Genomic DNA, 20,933 nt, shown 5'->3' with positions numbered 1-20,933 from the left:
CCATGGTGGACATCCTGTAGATATTCATTAAGTCTGAAATACTATTTTGAGTGAAAATGGATGAGAGTTGTGTCATCAGATGTTTTCAGATTATAGGTTGGACAAGGTCATTGGCAATGTCCTTTTTATCACGGAAACACCATGTTTCTACCTCCAGCCTGTGTGTGCCTCCTTCTTGGTTCTTTTTCACTTACAAGCTTTGTAACCTTTCTGTGCTTCAGGTTTTCTCATTTGTAAAATAGGGAATAATAATAGTCCCTATCTCATCAGAATTTTGTGAAGATCAAATGAGTTAATAAATGTACAGCGTTTAGACTAGTGCTCGGTAAACTTTAGACTTCCTCCCCTCCCCTACCCATTTCCTTTTCCTGCTCCCCTTTGCCCCTCTCTGTCTCCCAGCCCTCCATCCTGCCTTCTTCTCTTTGTCCTGTACTCCTTCCCCCTTCATTGTCATCATTCAGATATGATGCTAATGATTGTCTTCGTATTAGAAAATTTCTAAAAAAGTTTTCTGTGGTGGTTGTGGTGTGTTTAAGGATGAGGATTACTTGCCAACCTAATCCTTTAAGAAGATTCAGCTGGCAGTATTTGGAATTGGTCAGCATCGCCAGGAGACCAGGTAGGGGAGGCTGTAATAGTCCATGTGAGAGGCAGTAGGAGTCTCAAATGGGGTAGAGAGAGAGAATAAAAAAGAAAATGTTCATGGGAGAAACACTGTAGGTTTGAGTTCAGAGATTTTATACAGGAATGAGAGAGATGTCAGGCCTAGGTGCTGAGAGTATGATGGTCCTCCAGATAGGGCTGTTGGGAGGAGGAGCTGATTTGGTAAGATTCAAAAACGCTTTTATCTAGGGAAGTGAGTTTTATTTTTGAAATGCTGAGTTTTACACAATGATGAATCATACAAATTCACATGTCCTGCAGATAGTTGAAAATGTGAATGCATGGCATATTTAGCAGTGAGTGGACCAGTTTAGTTGGATTGGAAGTGCATGTAGTTTACTTTCTTCAAGCTTAATCCAGTATTTGATTGGTCTAATCTTATTGTTTTTGAAGGATCTATTTGTTTCCTTCTGGGAAAGAAGTATGTTTGTTGTATAGCAGGAGTGTCACTTTGGGGACATTACCCCATATTCTGTCATTTAGAGAGATTCAGACAAGTCTATGCAGTTTCTTTCTATTAAACAGGTTTTTTTTTTTTTTTTTTTTCTTGTTTTTCTTCTCTTACTGTTCTGATTGAAGATCAGGGAAAACATTAGATATTTGAAGATGGACATTGTTTTATTGCCACTTATATTTAATATGCCCTACATACTTCAGCCAACATTCATCATGTCCTGACTTCCCTAGATATTTTGCTGACATGGAAGTGCAGTGGTATTCAGAGAGGAGCTGGCATAGCGGAGTCAAATACCAGTTTTACTTGTCTTATAAAGCCATAACCATGATATTGCTGAATAAATGAAACTATCAAATAAGAGGTGGCAATAAGATTACAGTACTGCAGAAATCCTGGAGGCAGAATAAAATTGTCTATTTACTAAGCATAACTATTTGATAAAACTGTTTGATGTTATGCCTTCTTCCTTCTCTTTTTCTAAATGGCTTTGACCCATATTTTTAACACTGTATTCTCTACTTGCCAGCTTTATAAAGTGGGTTGTTGAATTCTACTGCTCCCGTGTATATTTCTATCTTATCTTCCTCTGCCCATTCATCGTTCTTTCCGGAGATCTCAGGTAGGTGCTCACTTAGGTAGGAAGGGAATGAGTGGAAATTAGGTAATGGGCGTGCTATTTCTCAGAGATACCTTGGAGCAGACCAGTAGCTCTTCTGGCTGGGAGATTATGAAGTGACATTTCTTTATCACCCTTCTTATTTATTTGTTTATAAGAGATGAGGTTTTGCCATATTGCTCAGGCTGGTCTCGAACTCCTGAGCTCAAGCGATCCGCCTACCTGGGCTTCCCAAAGTGCTAGGATTACAGGCATGAGCTACCCCTACCAGCCAATTAGCCACTTTTAAAACCCCAGATATCTTTGGTTTTATTTCTTTTCTTCCCAGACTGAAGGGAGCTATTGGTACTCAGTGAGATGTGGCCTCTGAAGCTGGAGAGGTGTTTGTCAGGGCTCAAATGTAAGCTGCTTATTAATAATGAACTTTGAGTGGGTATGTGCTATAGGGATTCAAGGGTGTATTTGTCTACAAAACAGTCATATCTTCATTTTATGGAATGACTTTTTTCTCCCCTTTCTCTCCTTCTCTGTCCCCTTCCCTACCTCCCTTGTTTCTTTCATGAAGCATCTCTACTAATGTTGTTTATGGGTGTCCTTTGGTTTCATTCTAACCATGCATCCTTTTGAGTTCTTAAAATAAGACTAAGTCCATATATCAATCTTCATTGTTTTCTTTCCACTTCCTCCTCTCATGAGGAAGAATGATTAGGATTCATTAATGCACAGTCATTGTTCCCATGAGTTCTTGATTGTTGTATCTCCAGTATCTAGAAAATGCTCTCAACTCTCAGTTGTATTTACAATCACAGACCTGTACATACTCTGAATGCTCCTTAAATATGAACTAAAACTTGTTAGAGAGATTTGTTTAGGAGAGTATTCTTTTTGCTTTATTTGCTGTAAGTTCCATACCTGCTCATTCATGAGTCTGATTTTTTGGGGTCATGCCTTTATGTTGCCATATAACCACAGCTGTGCTGGTAGGTTGTCAAATGCTATAGACAATTGGCTCTCACAGCCTGGAGTAAGGATGCCCTGCCCCAAGACGCTGCAGCTCTTGACAACCCTTGGTTTTCTCGTCACTCCACACTAGTTACCAAAGCCTGGCTAGGGATGTCGAAGGATTTGTATTTTCCTCTGTTTTCAGACTATATTATGAATTCTGGGAAAGTCTCTAGCCACTGTTTTGATTCTCTGGTGGTTTTCTTGGTGGCAGGACTTGTTAAACAGAGAATGGGCTTTAAATTGTTAATCAGTGTAAACGGATTTAAAAAATCAATTTCAGTCATTTTTAGAACTACATAAGTTTAAGGGGGAAGTGAAAAATAGTGAAGAAGGTGGGAGAGAGATTTAGTAAATCTATAAAGCATGTGTGCCACCTCAAATGTTTCCAATTATCGAGGCTTCCAAAACAGAATCTCCTGTCTACGGATGCAGCTTGGTTATGTGAGAAGTGCCTCCTAGCTATATATGAAGAACAAAAATGGGGACAAAAATATCGATGATCCAGATTCACAGGAATTCAACCAGTGGAGACTGGAGAATAAAAAACACTGGGTGGGAAGAGTATGGGGGGACTCCTTGAAGATGCCATCACACTAGCTTTTGGAAGTTCCCTGTTACTTTCTATGACTTTTTCCTTGGAGACCTGGTTGGAAAATAGTAACTTAATGAAAGATATTTGCACATTGCTCATTGTCTCTAGATCTCTCTCAACTATAATTTTTGCCCTTACCCTTTAGAGATTTCTTTTGTCAGCTTACAAAAGCCAAATCTGTCTCAAGTCTGAAATGGTCCTGCTTGAAAGAACATGGATGTTAGACATCTTAGTGTGAACTTGTAGGGAAGATCTAAAGAGAGCCTTGCTTTGGGCCTGTTCACCATTGAGCATTTTTCCTACTTGCTAACTGTCTTTTGGGATAGGTAGCCCATGTCCTCCATATATATGAGCAAAGAAACTAATAATCTGAAGAAAATAGTTTTTCAGTCTTCTGAGCTTTCTACCCTGTTATTGAATCCTGTAGTGACCTTCCTTTCTCGTTTCTAACCTAGTTGCAAAGAAAGATATCAGCACCCTGTAGCTTCCCTTCTAGATCAGCCCCACGGTAAAACATCCCCTGCATAGCTGATAATAAGTGAGATCAGCCACGTGGTATGTTAGGAATCAGGATCGGAACTCTGTCGCCTTCGAACCTCCATCCTAGCTCTTCTGAGAATGCCTGTAATTGTGGGGAAAGTATAGTCCATGTGTAAAGGGAGTAGGGGCAGTTTTCCAGCATTAAGACATTAGAGTTTTTGAGGGTCATGTGTGACAGAGGCCTAGGATACATGCCTGATGTATCTATGATACATGAAAAGCCATGAGGTGCCTTTCGTGCTTAGTTTATAAAATTTTATCATAGGGCCTTGAAGTTACCATAAAGAATATGTAATAAATATATGTGTATGCATGCATGCAGGCATCTGCATGAAATATATGCTTCTACTATCGATGAAGTAGTAGTTCCCCTTGAAGTCCTGCAATTTTAGTTACCTATGATCAACCACAGTCTGGAAATATTAAATGGAAAATTCTAGAAATAAACAACTCATAAGTTTTAAATTGTGTGCCTTTCTGAGGAGCCCCATTCAGTGATGAGATAGATATCTCACCTTCCAGCCTAGGCTATGAATCATCGCTTTCTCCACTGTATCCAGATTGTATACACTACCCACATCTTAGTCTCTTAGTAGCCATCTCAGTAATTAGATGGACTGGCTATGGATGCTTGCATATTGTTATGATTGTTCTATTTTATTAGTAGCTATTGTTGTTAATCTCTTACTGTGCTAAATTGTAGGTTAAACTTTATTATAGATATGTATGTATAGGAAAGAAATACAGAGTTCAGTACTATATGCAGTTTCAGGCGTTTACTTGGAGGGGTCTTGGAGCATATATTTCTTGCGAATAAGGAGGGACTACTGTATTATGGATATTCTACCCTATTAATTGTATTTCATTTCTTTCCTTTACCTGTGACTAAAATATATTGCAGGCTCACTTCTTTATGGGTTTACTTTATTCTGAATATGTGCCCACATGTGTTTACCTTAAGGAAAATATTCGGCTTTTCTGATCTCCATGGTTGCCTCAGAGACTGATAAAATGTAGATAGTTTTTAAGTGAAAAATATTTTCAAAGAGCTAGATAAAAATCTATGAAACAGAGCCACTGAGTTATCTGCATCCTTTTCAGCTGGAGAATGAAGGGGAGGGTGTGTGTGTGGGTATAATAGTGTTATTCCCTGTACCCACTCTCGTGATACTGTTGAGGTCAGAACGTGATACCCCACAGGGTGACATTTTGACATGCCGAGAGGTCTCTAATTTTGTCTGCCTCACCCAGCTACCCACCGTCTCCCACAGCGCAGGGAGGGACTCTTTCTGGAATTTCCTATTTGACTAAGATAGCTTCTTTCCAACAGAAATGCAATTGTCTTAAGTCCCCTTTCTAGACATCTCACCAGCTCTCCCTGCCTCTTCATGGTTTGACTCTATGGAAAGTTAGCAGTGGTTGGTGTTTGGTGTCAAATGGAAACAATTTTTTTTTTTTTTTTTAGACAGTCTCTGTCACCCAGTCTGAAGTGCAGTGTTGTGACCACGGCTCACTGCAGCCTTGATCTCCTGGACTCAAGAGATCCTCCTGCCTCGCCCTCCCAAAGTATTGGGATTATAGGTGTGAGCCACCACAACAGCCAAAACAATTCAACTTAAAGCACTTGGGGCAGAAGCTGGATGCAGTGGCTCATGCCTGTAATCTCAGCACTTTGGGAGGCCAAGGTGAGAGGATCACTTGGGCCCAGGAGTTCGCAACCGTCCTGGGCAATATAGCAAGACTCTGTCTCTACAGTAAAAATTAAAAAATGAGCCAAGCATGGTGGCATGTGCCTGTAGTCCTAGCTACTCGGAGGCTGGGGTAGGAGGATCCCTTAAGCCCAGGAGTTTGAGGCTGTAGTAACTATGATCATACCACTGCACTGTAGCCTGAGTGACAGGGCATGACCCTGTCCCTTTTACATATATTAAAAAAGAAAAAGCAACTAAGGCAGATCAAAGGCATATGTACTCAGAGGGGTAGTCTGGCTTGGGGTGTCAGAGCCCCATAGGAGAGGAATGCAAAAAGGAAGGAAGGGAGTGAGGGATGGAGGAGAAAAGAGAGGGGAGGGGAGGGGAAGGGAGGGGAGAGAAGAGGAGAGAAATCTAATTATTTTGGAAATATAGCACTGGAACATTATTTTCCTAGCCAAGTTTTCCCAGCATGTAATCAAGGACGATAACTTTCTGCATGCTTTCCCAGCTTTTGTCTTCCTCCTTTCAATTATCTGGGACTTCAATTTAAAAAGAGAATGAAAGGGAGGGAGAGAAAGTGGAATTAGCCTAGATCCATGTACTTGACTGTCTCATTCATTTCTTTGGGCTGCTAATGAAAGGTCAGGAGATTTTCTCCTGGCTAAAGATGGCTCAGAACCTGACACTACTGAGTTGATCAGTTGCCCAGTAAGAAAAGAGAACATTAAATTGTATGCCGTGACATTATGCTGCTTTAGACAAATTTATAAATCCTGCTTTCTTGAGTGTATCAGTAATTCTACTCCAATTATACATGTCTGGCCTGAATGGATAATTCACAATCGGCATCTAAAAAGGGACCTAACAGCCTTGGAAGTCTAACAGTAAGCCATCACTCTCCATATCAGCTGGAAACACAAAGAGAATTAGTGCTAGGACTGAAATGCTTCTCCAAACTAAAAGAGATGTTTAGGGTTCTATTGAAAGTCAACAGTTTCCATTAGGCATGATCAGGTGGTTCCTGATATAAACAAACACAAGTGACATGGGTCTCACAGGCAGGCTTGCTCAAAAGATAGACGAGCAGTTGACATCTTCCCCTCTGGTTAATTTCCACAGCAAGCAGGTTGTAATATAAGCTCAAACTTAGCCACTATAAGATAGTAGTAAAACCGTAGGGTCCATTATTATGCCAACATGGAGAAAATGTGTTCCATACCCATACAAGAGAACAGGAATCCGAGGGGGTAAAATTTCAATTGTAGTAGGCCTTAATTGTTTGATTATATTTTTACCTGCCTTCCTACCTCTACCAATATTGGAAGTAACAATATATTGACAATTAATAATTGTCTAAAACTTTCCAGTTTACTTCACAATGTGTGTTTGTGTTAATTTTGAAACCACTTAAGCTATAGAAAAGTTGCACATAACTGTACAAAGAGCATACCTTTCAGCTATTTAAGAGCAACTGGCCGATCTATTGTACCTCTCCTCAGATAATTTATTGTGCATTTTCTGTGAGGCAGGACATTTTCCTGCATACTCAAAAAAAATTAGAACTCAGATATTAACACATTGCTACCATCTAATCCACAAACCTACTCAAATTTTGCCAACTGTTCTAATGGAATACTTCAAGAAAACGATCTAGTTCAGAATCAGGTGTTGCATTTAGAGGTCATGTCACTCTAGTCTGGAATAGTTCTTCAGTCTTTCTTTGACCATTATGGCCTTGACACTTTTGAAGAGTACAGGTCAGTTATTTTGGTTTGTGTGATGTTTCTTCATGACCATAAAGTTAAGCACTGATTCATCATTTATTGATGATGGTAATCTTGATCATTTGATTTGGGTGGTGTCTACCAGGCTTCTCCACTGTAAAGGTATTATTTTACTCTTTGTAATTAATAGATATTTTGTGAGCAGACACTTTGAACTATATAGTTTTCACCTCTCATTAAACTCCCAAGTTATTCATTTATTTGTTTATATTACAATGAATTCATGGAATCTCATTTTATTCAAACAGTTATAACCCACTACTACTGTTCTTTGACACTCAAATTGTTCCCAGTTTGGCCAGTAGGAGCCAGGACTTCTGTGTCCTTTGGACATGTCTCCTGTCTTTTTTTGAGCACTTCCCTGTTTTCTAGTACAACATGTTCCAGGCTTGTCTTGTACTGTCTTCCCCAGATCTGAAATTAGCCATTTATCTAAGGAGCCCACATTTCCATCTATATTTATTTTTATATGTTTATTTCTAAATCTATCTATATCTATTGAAAACCATGTGTGGCAGTCATGAAAATGTGCCTCCTGGATCTCCAACTGCAGGAAGCATAATAGACTGACAGCCCAGCTGCTGTGCTTTGAAATCAATCACTGCTACTTCAGCCAAGGCTATGCTTCCCACCAGCTGCTCCCAGCCAATAGTGGAGCGCAACAGAGATACTAAGGCAGGCCTATTGCTGAGGGACATAGGGTTCCTCTGATGGACAATTTTGACTTCTTATCAAGCTTTGACAAAACTCTTTGGAACAGGCCCATAGCTCAGATGTTCCCTGTCTAACTTTCCTTCATTCTCTCCCTTCTGCACAGGGGTTTGACCTGCACTGCAGTCTGATGGCTCTTCCCAGGCCTCCTGGGGTTCCCTTCCCACCTTCCTTGAGATGAGTTTTCTCCAGTTAATCTCTTGCACATCTAATCCTTCTTGGCACGTGCTTCTTGTAGAACCTGAACCAACATACCATGAGTTCACACAAATACCTAAAATCCCAATCCACCACTACAGGGTTCATTCTAGTTTTCTTCCTTTCCATATTTGTAAATACCTACTCTGACAGTGAGAAACCTGGCTTATCCTTAGTACTTTCACTGGTAGGATTGATATTCCTTAGTGTAACCAATCTTGTAACACTGATGTCACCCCTCCCAAGTGGACACTCAGTCTTTAATGCCTGGCTATGGAGCCACCTTCCATGTAGATGTTTGTACCCAGCTTGGACTCTGATACCTTGTGTGAGTGATCATCCTTACCTTCCTATGAGGCTCTGACACACCAAGCCAGACTATCCTATACTTTGTGCAGAATACTGTGCTTGGAACTGGGATATACAGCAAGAAAAGCATGGCCCCTGCCCTCACAAAGTGTATCACTCACCAAGGAAGATAAACAATGAATGAATAATTGCCATATACTGTGATGATGTATCACATGGGGAACCCACCAAGAAGAGAACACATGTGATTCTCATATGCATGGCACGTAGTAAATACCCAATAATGATGGTTGTTATCATTTCATGTATTTTTACTCTCATTACCACTAAGCACCAGCATCACAACTGTTCCTCCAGGAGAAATCTATAATTAGGGGATAAGAAGCTAAGAGAACATGGCTTAGATGCTGAGCTTTAAAGGAAAGAAAGAAGAAAGTTAGTGGGCAGGGTGTGGAGTGATTTGGGAATCTAAGGCCTCAGGAACTCCATATGGCAGGTCTTAACTGGTTTGTAGACATTTGCTGATAGGATAAAGAGGGCAGGGACAAGGAAAAGTAGAGAAAGTGCCCTTGGTTTTTCCTGGCCAGGCAGATACTCAGTAATTCTGTGAATTGATTTGAGCAGAATTAACTGGGGTGGATCATTAAACATTTGTGTTCTTTCTTTTTATATCAAAGCTTGTTTTGTGAATTTTTCCTTGCCTGCTCTGCCATTCCCACTTTCTCCTCCAAACCCCATGTATTGACTGTAAAATGTCAATGCTCAGTAATTCAAAATGCAGTAACAAATATTTCTTTGTTCTCTTGGCATTTAAAACAGCCAGGACATCTCAAACTATCAAAAGCGGAGTTGTCCCCCATGCCACTCCCCAGCCTTCTTACTAGCTCTTTGATGGGTAGAGCCTCTTTCGTTCCCTGCTAGGGCCCGTTGGTGACAACCTTAGTTAAATCCTCACCATGTATCAACATCTACATCTGCTGATTTGAGGCTGTTGCCTTCGCCATGCTGCCAAACACAACTCTGTGATAATGACAGCATTTGCCAGCACGCTTATGCAGTGACTCAGGAGACAGGGTGACCAGCAAAGCAGCCTCTTTGTGGGAGTGGATTTTGAGAAGTGCTAATTCCATGGCAGTTTGGAGATATTAATACCGTGCTGGCAGTAGATAAACAGACATCAGAGGGGCATATAATGAGAAGATAATCAGCCACCGCATCTTTTCCTCCTTGCTCTACCAACACATTTATTTTTTTCTTCTTTTAAAAAACAAAAAAAAACATGTTCTGCTGGGTTTTGACGAATAGAGCCGTTAAATTGCGTAAACATGCACAGATACTGGTTGGTTCAGCTCCCAGCATCCCCACGGTATGACTTTCTAAGAACGACCGGTGTGTTAGGAGTTAACCACATTTTCAAACAATACTCAGTCATAGCATATGGCACGATAGCCTATTGCTTACCATAGCCTCTCCCTAAAGGGCAGCAAACCAGATGGTTTGAGTAGGGCCTTTGGTATAATTATGACAGACACAAAGAAAGACATAACCACCATTCTCCCTCAATAATATCATGCCTCTTGTTTTCCAGTATTTGCTATAGTTAATTATACCTAATTTTTGAAAATTTGTTTTTGCAGTTTGATTGTTCATAACAAAGTTCCCTTTCCAGATTGGGGAGGAACCATTCAAATATATATCATTAAGTGTCTGCATATCATTTCCCATTTGTCTTTCTCTAGTTAGTAGATGCAGGCCACATAGAGTGACATCTCTCATTCCCAAGTGTGAGCAATATTCTTATTCTGGCAAAAAAAAAAAAAAGATTTGTTGCATTTGAGCATTACTTTGCATTAGAGTCTAACCTGAGATTTTTTGTAGCTCCCATGGAGTATTGCACCAAAACTGGTCATCTCAGATTTTATACTTTTTACTTTCTTTGTTCCCCATCTTGATTTGCTTTTTTCTTTCTTTTTTGAGATAGAGCCTCATTCTGTTACCCAAGCTGCAGTGTAGTGGTGTGATCACAGCTCACAGGAACCTCAAACTCCTGATCCTCCTTCCTCAGCATTCCAAGTAGCTGGAACTATAGGCATGCACCACCACAATCGACTAGTTTTTAAATTTTTATTATGGAGATGGGGTCTCATTTTGTTGTCCAGGCTGCTCACAAACTCCTGGGCTTAAGTGATCCTAGTGCCTGGGCCTCCCAAAGAGTTGGGATCATAGGCATGACCCACAGCGCAAAGAATTTCCTTTCTAATAGAATGCCTCCCTCCTGTCTGCCCCTTCTCTCTTCATTCATAGTCTTGTCTTTTCCAAGCCCACTTTGGGTAGAAGATCCACTCTCAGGAGTTCTTGTAAGAGAAACACTTTGTTATGTAAAACCAATGTTTCTAACGTTGCCAAACTAAAAGAAGACATTTTCTGGTTGTTCTGTCGGCTAGAAAGATTCTGAGAAATTTAGGTCATGCTTTTATATGTTCCTTTTTTTCTCTATGTGCCTAATATTTTATAGCAGACTTGAGGGCAGTGGCTTGTTTATAACATTCTGTAAATAGCCTGGTGCAATGTGGGCTTTTTACAGATTTTTTTTTTTTTTTGCTAGTTTTTAATATATGGATTGATATAGCATCTGACTGTACTAACCAGAAAAATGCTGAGCTAGGGAACTTTGTTATTTAACCTTTTATTTGGATTTCTAGCTTAGCAACTCATTGGTCTTGAAACCTTGGCTTCTCCCTTCCTCTGCCAGAATGCGTTAAGACCTCCAGGTGCTAACTGTTATTATTTCTGTTGACTGAGCCCCTTATGCACTTCTAGTGCTCACTGACCTATCTTTTCTGTTGCAGAAACATTGCTGAGGCTCTTGTCAGCAAAGGTCTAGCCACAGTGATCAGATACCGGCAGGATGATGACCAGAGATCATCACACTATGATGAACTGCTTGCTGCAGAGGCCAGGTAAGACCAAACATTACTAAACACATGGGAACCCACATCCTCACTTTTTTCTTTCCCAATTTTGTGCCTATACCTGAGCAGAATGTGTTGGAAAATAATATGCTGAGAAAGCGTGTATGATTATTCCAGATTTTCCCCATGAAACGAAGGACACACTTTGAACTTGCTGTCTAATTTTGGTTAAGTGCACTTGGTCTTCCATTTTAAAAAACATGTAAAATAGGTATATATTAGATATGATCTCCCTATGTAGCTGTATAAAAGAAAGCATGAACGAGTACACTATAGCAGATATGTTTATCATTATTCCGGGACTAACAGTGAAGCCATACTTATGTGTGTGGTACATTTGCCTCTGTTTCTTACCTCCAAAGGCCTCTACTCCTAGCCCCTCCCATTTACCACCTCTAGACCTTTTGTCATGTACAAAGGAAATGAAAACATTTATTAGGAAATGAGTTTTAGTTTCAAACACTTCTGAACAGCTGGCAGGAGACCATTTGAGAAGCCCTGTGACATTTTACTTTTGTCCTTCATCCCTGTGGCTGGTTGCCCCAAGGACAGGCATGCTGCTCAGCAGTATTTCTGGCCATTGACATCCCTCAAGGCTGTTACTCAGGGAGTCTTTTGTCACTGGGTGGTGTGGTAGTTGAGTGATTCCCAGACTTCTTGGGAAACAGAGCAAGAACTGAGCTACTTATTGCTGAACTGACTTGGATAGCTCAGCAGACTGCTTGGACTCAACCAAAATATATCCATTGTTTAAACGTGATTTCAGAGGCCTGCCTCATTCAGCAGTTTTTCCATAGCCTCTAGGATCCATTTAGTTCTAGGAGTTTGATAATTGTCAGGTTATTTTCTACAGTTAGAGGAGGAATGATTCTGGGCACATGTTATCTAATCTCAGCTTCAGATTTTGTCGTTGAGATCACTTCTCTTGCTCTTTGGCCCATAACATTGCCCTGATATGTGACATTTACCTCTAACACCGTGTCACATCCTGATGGATAGAGCATCTGTAGAATGTCACACAGAATGTCAGCTGAGAAATCAGTCTGTCAGGCTGCTGTGGCTTTTGGATTCTTTCTTGTGGGCTTTTCCCAGTAGACCCTGTCGAGGACCTCATTCTTAAGTACAAAGAGTCCAGTGAAAATACTCACATCTTTGGTTGTTTAAGGCTCATTAATAGTCATTTAAAATATGTAGTTCGTGATTGGTGTTTTCTCACAAATCTCCTTACTTTCTTCTCTCCCTGCCTATATTATCAGTAAGCAAGGCAGTCCCAAAGAACTCTTGATGAGAAATGTGACTTCACGTTTCTTGGTTCTGGTTTTGTTTGGTTTTGTTTTGTTTTTAATTTTTTTAATTTTGCCTTTTGTGAGTATATAACAGGTGTATGTATTTATGGGTTACATGAGATATTTTGGTACAGGCATGCAATGCGTAATAATCACATTATGAAAAATGGGGCATCTGTCCTCTCAAGTATTTATCCTTCATGTTACAAACAATCCAGTTATACTCTTAGTTATTTTTTAATGTACAATTAAATTATTATTGACTATAGTGACCCTGCTGTGCAATCAAATACTAGGTCTTATTTATTATTTCAAGCTCTCTCTCTCTCTATAGATAGATAGATAGATAGATAGATAGATAGATAGATAGATAGATAGATAGATAGATTGATAGATTTTTTTTTTTTTTGTACCCATTATCCATCCCTACCTCACCTCCACCCTCTCACTACCCCTCCCAGCCTTTGGTAACCTCTCTACTCTGTGTCTCCATGAGTTCAATTGTTTTGATTTTTAGATCCCACATGTAAGTCAGAACATGCAATGTTTTGTCTCTCGGTCCCTGGCTTATTTCACTTGGCAGTATGACCTCCAGTTCCATCCACGTTGTTGCAAATGACAGGATCTCATTCTTTTTTAATGGCTGAATAGTACTCCATTGTGTATAAGTACCACAGTTTCTTTATCCATTCATCTGTTGATGGACACTTAGGTTACTTCCAAGTTTTGGCTGTTGTGAACAGGGCTGCAGCAAACATGGGAGTACAGATATCTCTTCGATATACTAATTTCCCTTTTTTAGGTGGTATATACCCAGCAGTGTGATTGCTGGATCATATGGTAGCTCTATTTTTAGTTTCTTGAGGATCCTCCAAATTTTTCCCCATAGTGGTTGTACTAATTTGTATTCCTACCAGCAGTGTACGAGGGCTCCCTTTTCTCCACATCCTCGCCAGAATTTATTGCCTGTCTTTTGGATATAAGCCATTTTAACTGGGGTGAGATGATATCTCATTGTAGTTTTGATTTGCATGTCTCTGATGATCAGTGATGTTGAACACCTTTTCACATGCCCGTTTGCCATTTTTATGTCTTCTTTTGAGAAATGTCTATTCAAATATTTTGCCCGTTATTTTAATTGGATTATTAAACTTGGTACTGTTTGATCATCCAGCTCCAGTAGGAAACGGAACACTTACTAAACTATCCGTGGGATTTGAGGGGTGGGTCCATGCTGGGCTTATTCAGCCCAATCTGATGGTAACTTGAAGAACAGGTTATGCATTTCCAGAGTAGCAGGAGCCCTCAGCAGTATAATGGAATGTATAGTTGTATTTTCCACGCAGGCTTCACACTGCCACCAGTGAATATGTAATTCTGACAGGCAGGTAAGCATGAAAATAATTTGCAGGGCTGCTCTGGAAAGTGAGGCTGGAATAAGCTCTTTTATTATGCTGTTAGAAATAGCCATGTTGTGCTATAATACTTGATGAGTATTCATAGATAGTGAAATTTTTTAAGTTTTAGGTTTTAAGATGAAAACAGCCTTTTTAGTCCAGTGCTTATTTTGTGCAGAAGTAATGTAACAAGATGCTTGCTTGCTAAGGCAGTGAGCTGCCTAGAGATAATTGTGTTGAGCAATTGCCTTCAGACTGGATGGTGAGAAAATTGGCTTCAGGGTCATTGCACTGTTGCAGGTTGAGTAAACGGAGAGAATTAACCACTTCCCTATGCCCATGAGCTATTGCCATAAGGAAATACAGGCCTCATACAGAATGGGAAGAAATACTCAGCATGAACTGTGAGTGAATTTTTGTTTGGAGCAGTTTTGTCAGTGAGCCCCAGGATGCTAGCCTAGTGCCATCTTCTCGGTGCTAACCCCCAGGAGGGTGAAGTCAGATTCAAGAAAGATCAGAATGCTTGCTAGATAGGAATGGTAGTTTTGTAGCCATTAAAAAAGATTTTCAGTGCAGAATCCCCATCCTTATGTTTCTGGTGTTTTGTTTTGGTGACTGTGGTTGTTTTGAGACAGGGTTTTGCTCCGTGTCCAGGCAGGAATGCAGTGGCACAATCATGACTCACTGCAGCCTCCCTTTCTTGAAAATGGTAAAGTTGACCACTTTTCAAGACCACCTCTGTCCTGACCCTGGCTTATTTGAGTTTGCCTTTAGTTTGAAGCACCTCGTTCTCCTGTGACACATTCCCTGTGTTCCCTTAGCATTCTTCTCGCCTCTCTCACGTTACAGCCTATCAGAGCTCTTTCACATGCTGCTTCTGCCCCTTCTCCAGCCAGGTATTGAATATTATCTGAGTTTAGGGTTGTTTTCCCCTAGATAGATTAGCTGTATTTTTTCTAGCTGAACTCTGCTTTGAGATTTTATACTCCTGTCAATGCATTTTTCTCTACCTCCCAGCTTCGTGTCCTCTGCAGATCTCATTAGTGAGTTGTTTACTCCTTTTCTGGGTCCTGAATAAAACCCCTAAAGAAGAATGGCTTTGGTGTTGACCCCCAGGTCTCTCACTGCACAGACTGTCACTTAACTGTCTTTTGTTTATCATCCTTCAGCCACTTCTTAATCTTCAGCGATTATGTACTGAGCCAAGCCAGTTTGAATTAATTTCTCAAGCAAAATTTCTTAAGGCACTGTATTTAATGCTTTGGCAAAGGCCAAATTCATAACATATGCCGCATTCATATCAGTCATTCGTTCTGACACTCTTTAGGTAAATAATAGACGGGTCAGGTGGCAAGGCATCATTCTGCTCTGTCCCTCCCCACCAAGATGTCAATTCCAACAGACTTCTTTGACCCTGGTTATTGCTGGTGATATCGGCAGTGGTACAGAGTGCTCTTCTGTTGACTTTGCTTTCCAGTGCACTGCTTGGCCATTAGTACTTTCAGAGAAACATTGTAAGCTTTGGGGAAAGGGCAGCCCGTTAAACTTGTCTGACTTAGGTCAGCACTGCTGCCTGCCTAGAAGTTGATGAGCTTTCTCAGGGCTCTGAGGCCCCTACTTCCTCTGCAAAGGGATATGATCTGCCAGCCTTTCTCATATCATTTCATGGGCACTCAGGGAGTGATGTGGTAGGCACTCATTGGGAGACCAAATGAGACAGAGGGGAAAGAAGAATACCAATTTGCAGTTTGCCTGTTGCTTTCAAGCATATCTACCTGCCTGTATAGAAACAAACTCTACCACATCAGCAGCTCTGTTCAGTTAGCTGACCCTTCAGGGCTCCTTTATTCAGGTGCCTCTCTGCTTCTGGGAAACCCTCATTATGTCTTAAATATATGACCCATCTAGAGGAAGCCACATCTTTTTTGTTTAAAGGGTAAATAAACCTCACATTCCCAAAAGGCGGCCTTTTGGCCTTCCTTTCCAGCTCCGTTGTCTATCATCAGCTGCCCCCTCCCTCATTACTTTGTGTCCTAGCAAGATAAGGTTTTGGCGTTTTCTCATATACTCTCAGGCCTTGTTTATCTCGTAGGCTTTGTTGAAAAGCCCTTGATGTTGTCCTACAGTTCTGAGAGTTCCAGTGTGTGTATCTTCTGTTTTTTGTTTTTTTACCCCACTCAGAATTTAGGTGCAGCTGACCCACAGTTTCTCTGTGACACTCCTGAACTTGGTCTCACTTTTTAGAAGCATCATATGGACTCCTTAGAGTGTGAAACATTATTTCTGTTCTGCATGATCCTGTTTGATTCCCATATTGACTTTCTGCATTTCCAGTTCCTCTTTTTGTTTTAGTGTTTCTCGGTTAGCTGGCCTGCTGCATATGCCTAGTCTTGACGAGTCTTCCTAACTTTAGGCAGAACTTTTAACTTCTTCAGGGAATATTTCTTATATCCTTCTGCGGTATTTCCAAGATAGTGAGTCATTACCGGGACCCTTTTTACTTTCTGAAGTGTCATAAAAATCTTTCATATGCTCTATTTTATGTATTTGGTGTAACACATCCAAGTTTTGATTTTGGAGAGGCCAGAATGTGAATTTCGTCATCATGCTAGATGTCTTCCAAGTGGAGCTTTTGTTGAGCGTGTTATGGACACTGAATATGAGTTGGTAATGTTTAGAGTCTGATCAAAGCGTGGCTGTGTGCTGTGTTTTCTTTAGACATGGGGGATATCATCTATGTACATCTTCTGATGCTACCAGTAGCTTTATTTTAAAATGTAATATTTTAAGAATTCCTAGAAATTGTTAGAATCTGGCTCTTTGCAGGAAAACACAGAAGTTATGTTAGTTCAGAAGTTGGGGCTTTATTCCTTTAAGGTATCTTTTAATTCTAAGACTTGCAATTTCAAGATCCGATGTATATATTCAGAAAAGAAATTGATGCTCCGGCTTGACTGTAGGAAAGCAATTGTATTGAACAACCTAGTGTCTGAGCAGATTTAAATGAATTTAGATTCCTTCTGGTCATACATAATGAGGTTAGGGTTATCTCAGGAGAAGAGAAAAGGGCAGGCTCTCACTTATCTTTTCATGTGTATTCTATTTCTTGCCTGGCACACTGCAGATTTAGAAAACCATGGTGTTGTCATCCATCTTTGAGAGGCAAGTGTGAACCTGCCCTCATCTCAGCGTCGCCTTGGCTCCTTCTCTTCCCAGTCCCCTGAAGGACTCATTTTTCTGATTCAGCAAACTCTCTTTCTAAAACACGAAAAACCAGCACTCCAGCCTTGCTGTGTTCTACATCTCCAATCTCTGAACTCCAAACCCCATAAGGACCAGTCTCTTGCTTTTTTTAGTGAGATTGGCAGTGCCCTCGTATTGTAGGCTTCTGTGTTTGAACCTGTAGGAAATCTGCGCTGGCATTTCTGTCACAGACTTTGGTCAAAAAGCTATAAACAGATTGATAAACTCTTTCTTTCTTAAACCAATATCCCTGGCCATTATTAAGAGAGATTCAGTATTAATTGCATATCTCTCTTGGTGACGCAGTTAATGGGGGCCACTGTGGGCTTTCTAAGTTCTACATGTTTGTAGCAGTGACTTGTACAAATATTTTGCAATTCCATTGAATGAAGTGCTTTTAAGACCACTGGGAAGGAAATGGTCTTGGTCTTCCACTCTGCCAGACTTAGCTAGAGAAGCTCTCCCTTTTTTCTGATTTATAGGGAAGTTTTTCCATAAAATTTCAATAAATGGAGGGAAAAAGGGACTTGTGCCTTAAAAAAAAAGAAAAAAGAAAAAACTGTTGACAGGTCCTTCATATCTGTGTCTTCAGTTTTACTGGCATTCACATACTGGTTATGAATGAATGTGAAGAGTTATTTGCCAGCATTTTCTGTTGCTAAGTTAAAAGATACAATTTTCGGACTCTGAAATGAAAGAGGTTAGTATATTGGTTTGACACTATTGTGATTTGTTAAATGTTTTGATAAGCAAATTTCATTTCTATACCAGTCTGTTTACACAATTGGCATTGAATGTATGTGTTTTGAAATTTTAAAACTGATATATCCTATCACAGAGTGTAGATTATATGGGTTAATCAGTTCTCCAAGAAAGCATATCTTTCCTCTGTCAGAAACAGCGGTCAAGGCTGGTCTGTGTTGCATGTGATGGCTTTGTATTCATTTCTTCTCTTTATTCCTTTTTGTTTGTTTGTTTTTTTAGTGTATCCTGGGTTCCAGGCATGGGCGATAATAGTGGTGAACAAAAAAGATAATAGACTCAACTCTTTACAAAGCATACAGTCTCAGAGGGACAGGCACTAAATACTTTTATTAGTACTGCTGGATATTGCTGTTTTTCCTATTTCTTCTCTTTTCTTACCTGTTTTCTTAGCCCTTCCTCTTTCCTCCCTCTTTATTTTTAACACTACTTGCCTTACATCTTTTTTATTCCGTCTCTCATTTCTATTAAATGGCCCCATAAGAGTATCCTCCTGAAATTCATCTTTTCTATCCAGCCTCTGTTCTTATCTTCTCAACAGTTTAATGGTATGGCTTTAAATAAACCAAGATTTCTCACTTTCAATCTAATGACCTCAACAAGTGAAAATTCTTTTTGAATAAAAGTAGAACCTATTGAATACCGTGAAAAACAGAGCTCTTACTTGAAGTTTAATGGTAGATTCCTGTAACACCAGGGTACTGTTGGATTTTTAGCTCAAGCATCATAGGAGGCAGTAGTTGGGTGTCTTACGACTGTCCTCTTCACTCTCTGCATTACATCAAGCCAGTACGGGTTGAAAGCCAGCACAGAGGAGGAGACGGGCCTTTCTCTTAAATGTCCTAATGGCTTCCTTTCTTTTTTAACTTTGGAAATGCACATCCCACCCTACATTTTGGGGTTGCAGTTAAGTGTCAGGGTCATGAGGTTGCTAATTGGGTTCAGCACATGTCATTATGTGTCAGTGTGGAGGGTTTCACTGTTGGGGAGTAGGGAAGATCAGTTTTTGCAAGTGGATGTGATAACAGGAAAATGCATTAAAAGAGCTGGTGTTGGGAAGTGATTTGACGATGCAGCTGAATGTGGGGAAATTTAGCTTTTCCCTTTCTTCAGAAAAGATGATGCACTCAACATCCAAATAGCAGTAATCAATCTGCATTTAAGGCAGCACAAATGGCCACTTCTGGAGAGCTGTATGATGTCTCCATTTCCAAATAGTTTTCTCTTTCAGGATATTAAGAGGATCTGTTCACTCCCTCCATCCCATCCTTCTCTTCCCTCCCCACCCCTAGTTCCTTCTGACGTAACTCATGTTGTGAGACTTTTCTTTATGATTCATGAGGGGCTGGAGTATAGCTGGCACCCTTTAGCTTTATCTCCTGTCTTGACTAGCAAGCTGTGGGTAGTCCTGCAGATCATGGGTGGATGATGAACTGCTGGAAAGCAGTCCTCCTTGGCTCTGTTCTGTAATCATTAGTCTACACTGGTTGTATTCCGTCAAAGAGGACATTGTTCTAGGCTAAACTTCATACATGAATTAGCCATCATTGTGTCTTCCCCCACCCCCATCCCCCAAAATAGGTTCAGCTATGACCACTTATCTGTCCAGAGCCACTTGTCTGTTTTCTTCCATCTTACTCTCCCCTTGACTAAGAGGCTCTTGCTTCTTTCACACAACCCAAAATATTTGATATGTTGGAAGGTTCTTGTACTGGGAATATCATTTCAATCCAAAATGAATTGTAATAATAAAGTGATAACACTTGACCCTTGACTTTCTTGAATGTCTTAAAACTTGCTTCCCTAAATCGGTGGCTCTCAGACCAGCCACATCACTGTCGCTTGGAAACTTGTTAGAAATGTGAATTCTCAGCACCCTGCCCACTGCAGTCTAACACATTCTTTAGGTGATTCTGATGCACACTAGAATTTGAGAAGCACTGCCCTAATCAGTCCCTGATCATTGTAAAATAAATCAAAGTGTATGCCCTTTCATGGAAGATTGATCATTTAATCTTCATTGTAATTGGAATTACGGTCGTGGTTATAAGTAACAGAGAACAAGGCATGGAATGGACGAGGTTTGGATTTCTATAGTATGTCCCAGCTCTTTATTCCCCTTGACTCCTGTCTCTTTCCCCCTTCCTCAAACTCTAAGTTCACGGCTCCTTAATTCGATTCCTTCTGAGTAGCCTCCACCAGCTCTTGGCTAATTTAATGTGAAATCATCTTGAGTGTTACAGTGCTTGCTTGCTTTGGCTCATCTGCAGCTTCAGGTGGCTGAGTGGGTCGGAGAGCTGAGTCTCTATTAGGCATATCCCTATCCTGCTTCTGCTCTAATCCTTAGAAATCTCTCAGGAGGACTATAGTTCGAATAATTAGTCACTGATACATCAACGCACAGAATTTTATAACTGCTTGTGAATGGGAAATCCGCTTCATAGCTTTCTTTCATTTGCAGGATTTTTTACATCTAAATTTCTTGTAAACTTCCTTATGCATTTCTGTTTTATCCTAAGCTGCTTCTGACTCTGCCCCCCGCCAGCACCCTCCAACTTTGGTCCCAGAAGTTGAGAAGGATTACTTCCCATTGCTCTTGCTTTTACATCAAGGTCAGAGAGCCAGATCTCTGGGGTATGGCAATGAATTTTTTCCAGTAAGTCAGAATAAATGTAGCTCACATTAGAAAATCATTTTCCAAACT

General features: G+C 40.4%; 1 protein-coding gene across 1 annotated transcript in view; it reads left to right on the top strand.

The window, feature by feature from the left end:
• The window catches only part of SND1 (staphylococcal nuclease and tudor domain containing 1), a 438,879-nt gene that overhangs the window by 224,647 nt on the left and 193,299 nt on the right, over positions 1-20,933 (top strand). Inside the window, exon 13 of the mRNA XM_017957142.2 lies at positions 11,419-11,529. Within this exon, the coding sequence (XP_017812631.1) occupies positions 11,419-11,529 (111 nt within the window). The remainder of the gene's footprint in view (positions 1-11,418; positions 11,530-20,933) is intronic.

The sequence above is a fragment of the Papio anubis genome, chromosome 4 (genome assembly GCF_008728515.1).
Source record: "Papio anubis isolate 15944 chromosome 4, Panubis1.0, whole genome shotgun sequence".
Classification (NCBI taxonomy): Eukaryota; Metazoa; Chordata; class Mammalia; order Primates; family Cercopithecidae; genus Papio; species Papio anubis.
Note: the sequence above shows the minus strand (reverse complement) of the source record. Positions and strands in the feature narration are given on the sequence as shown.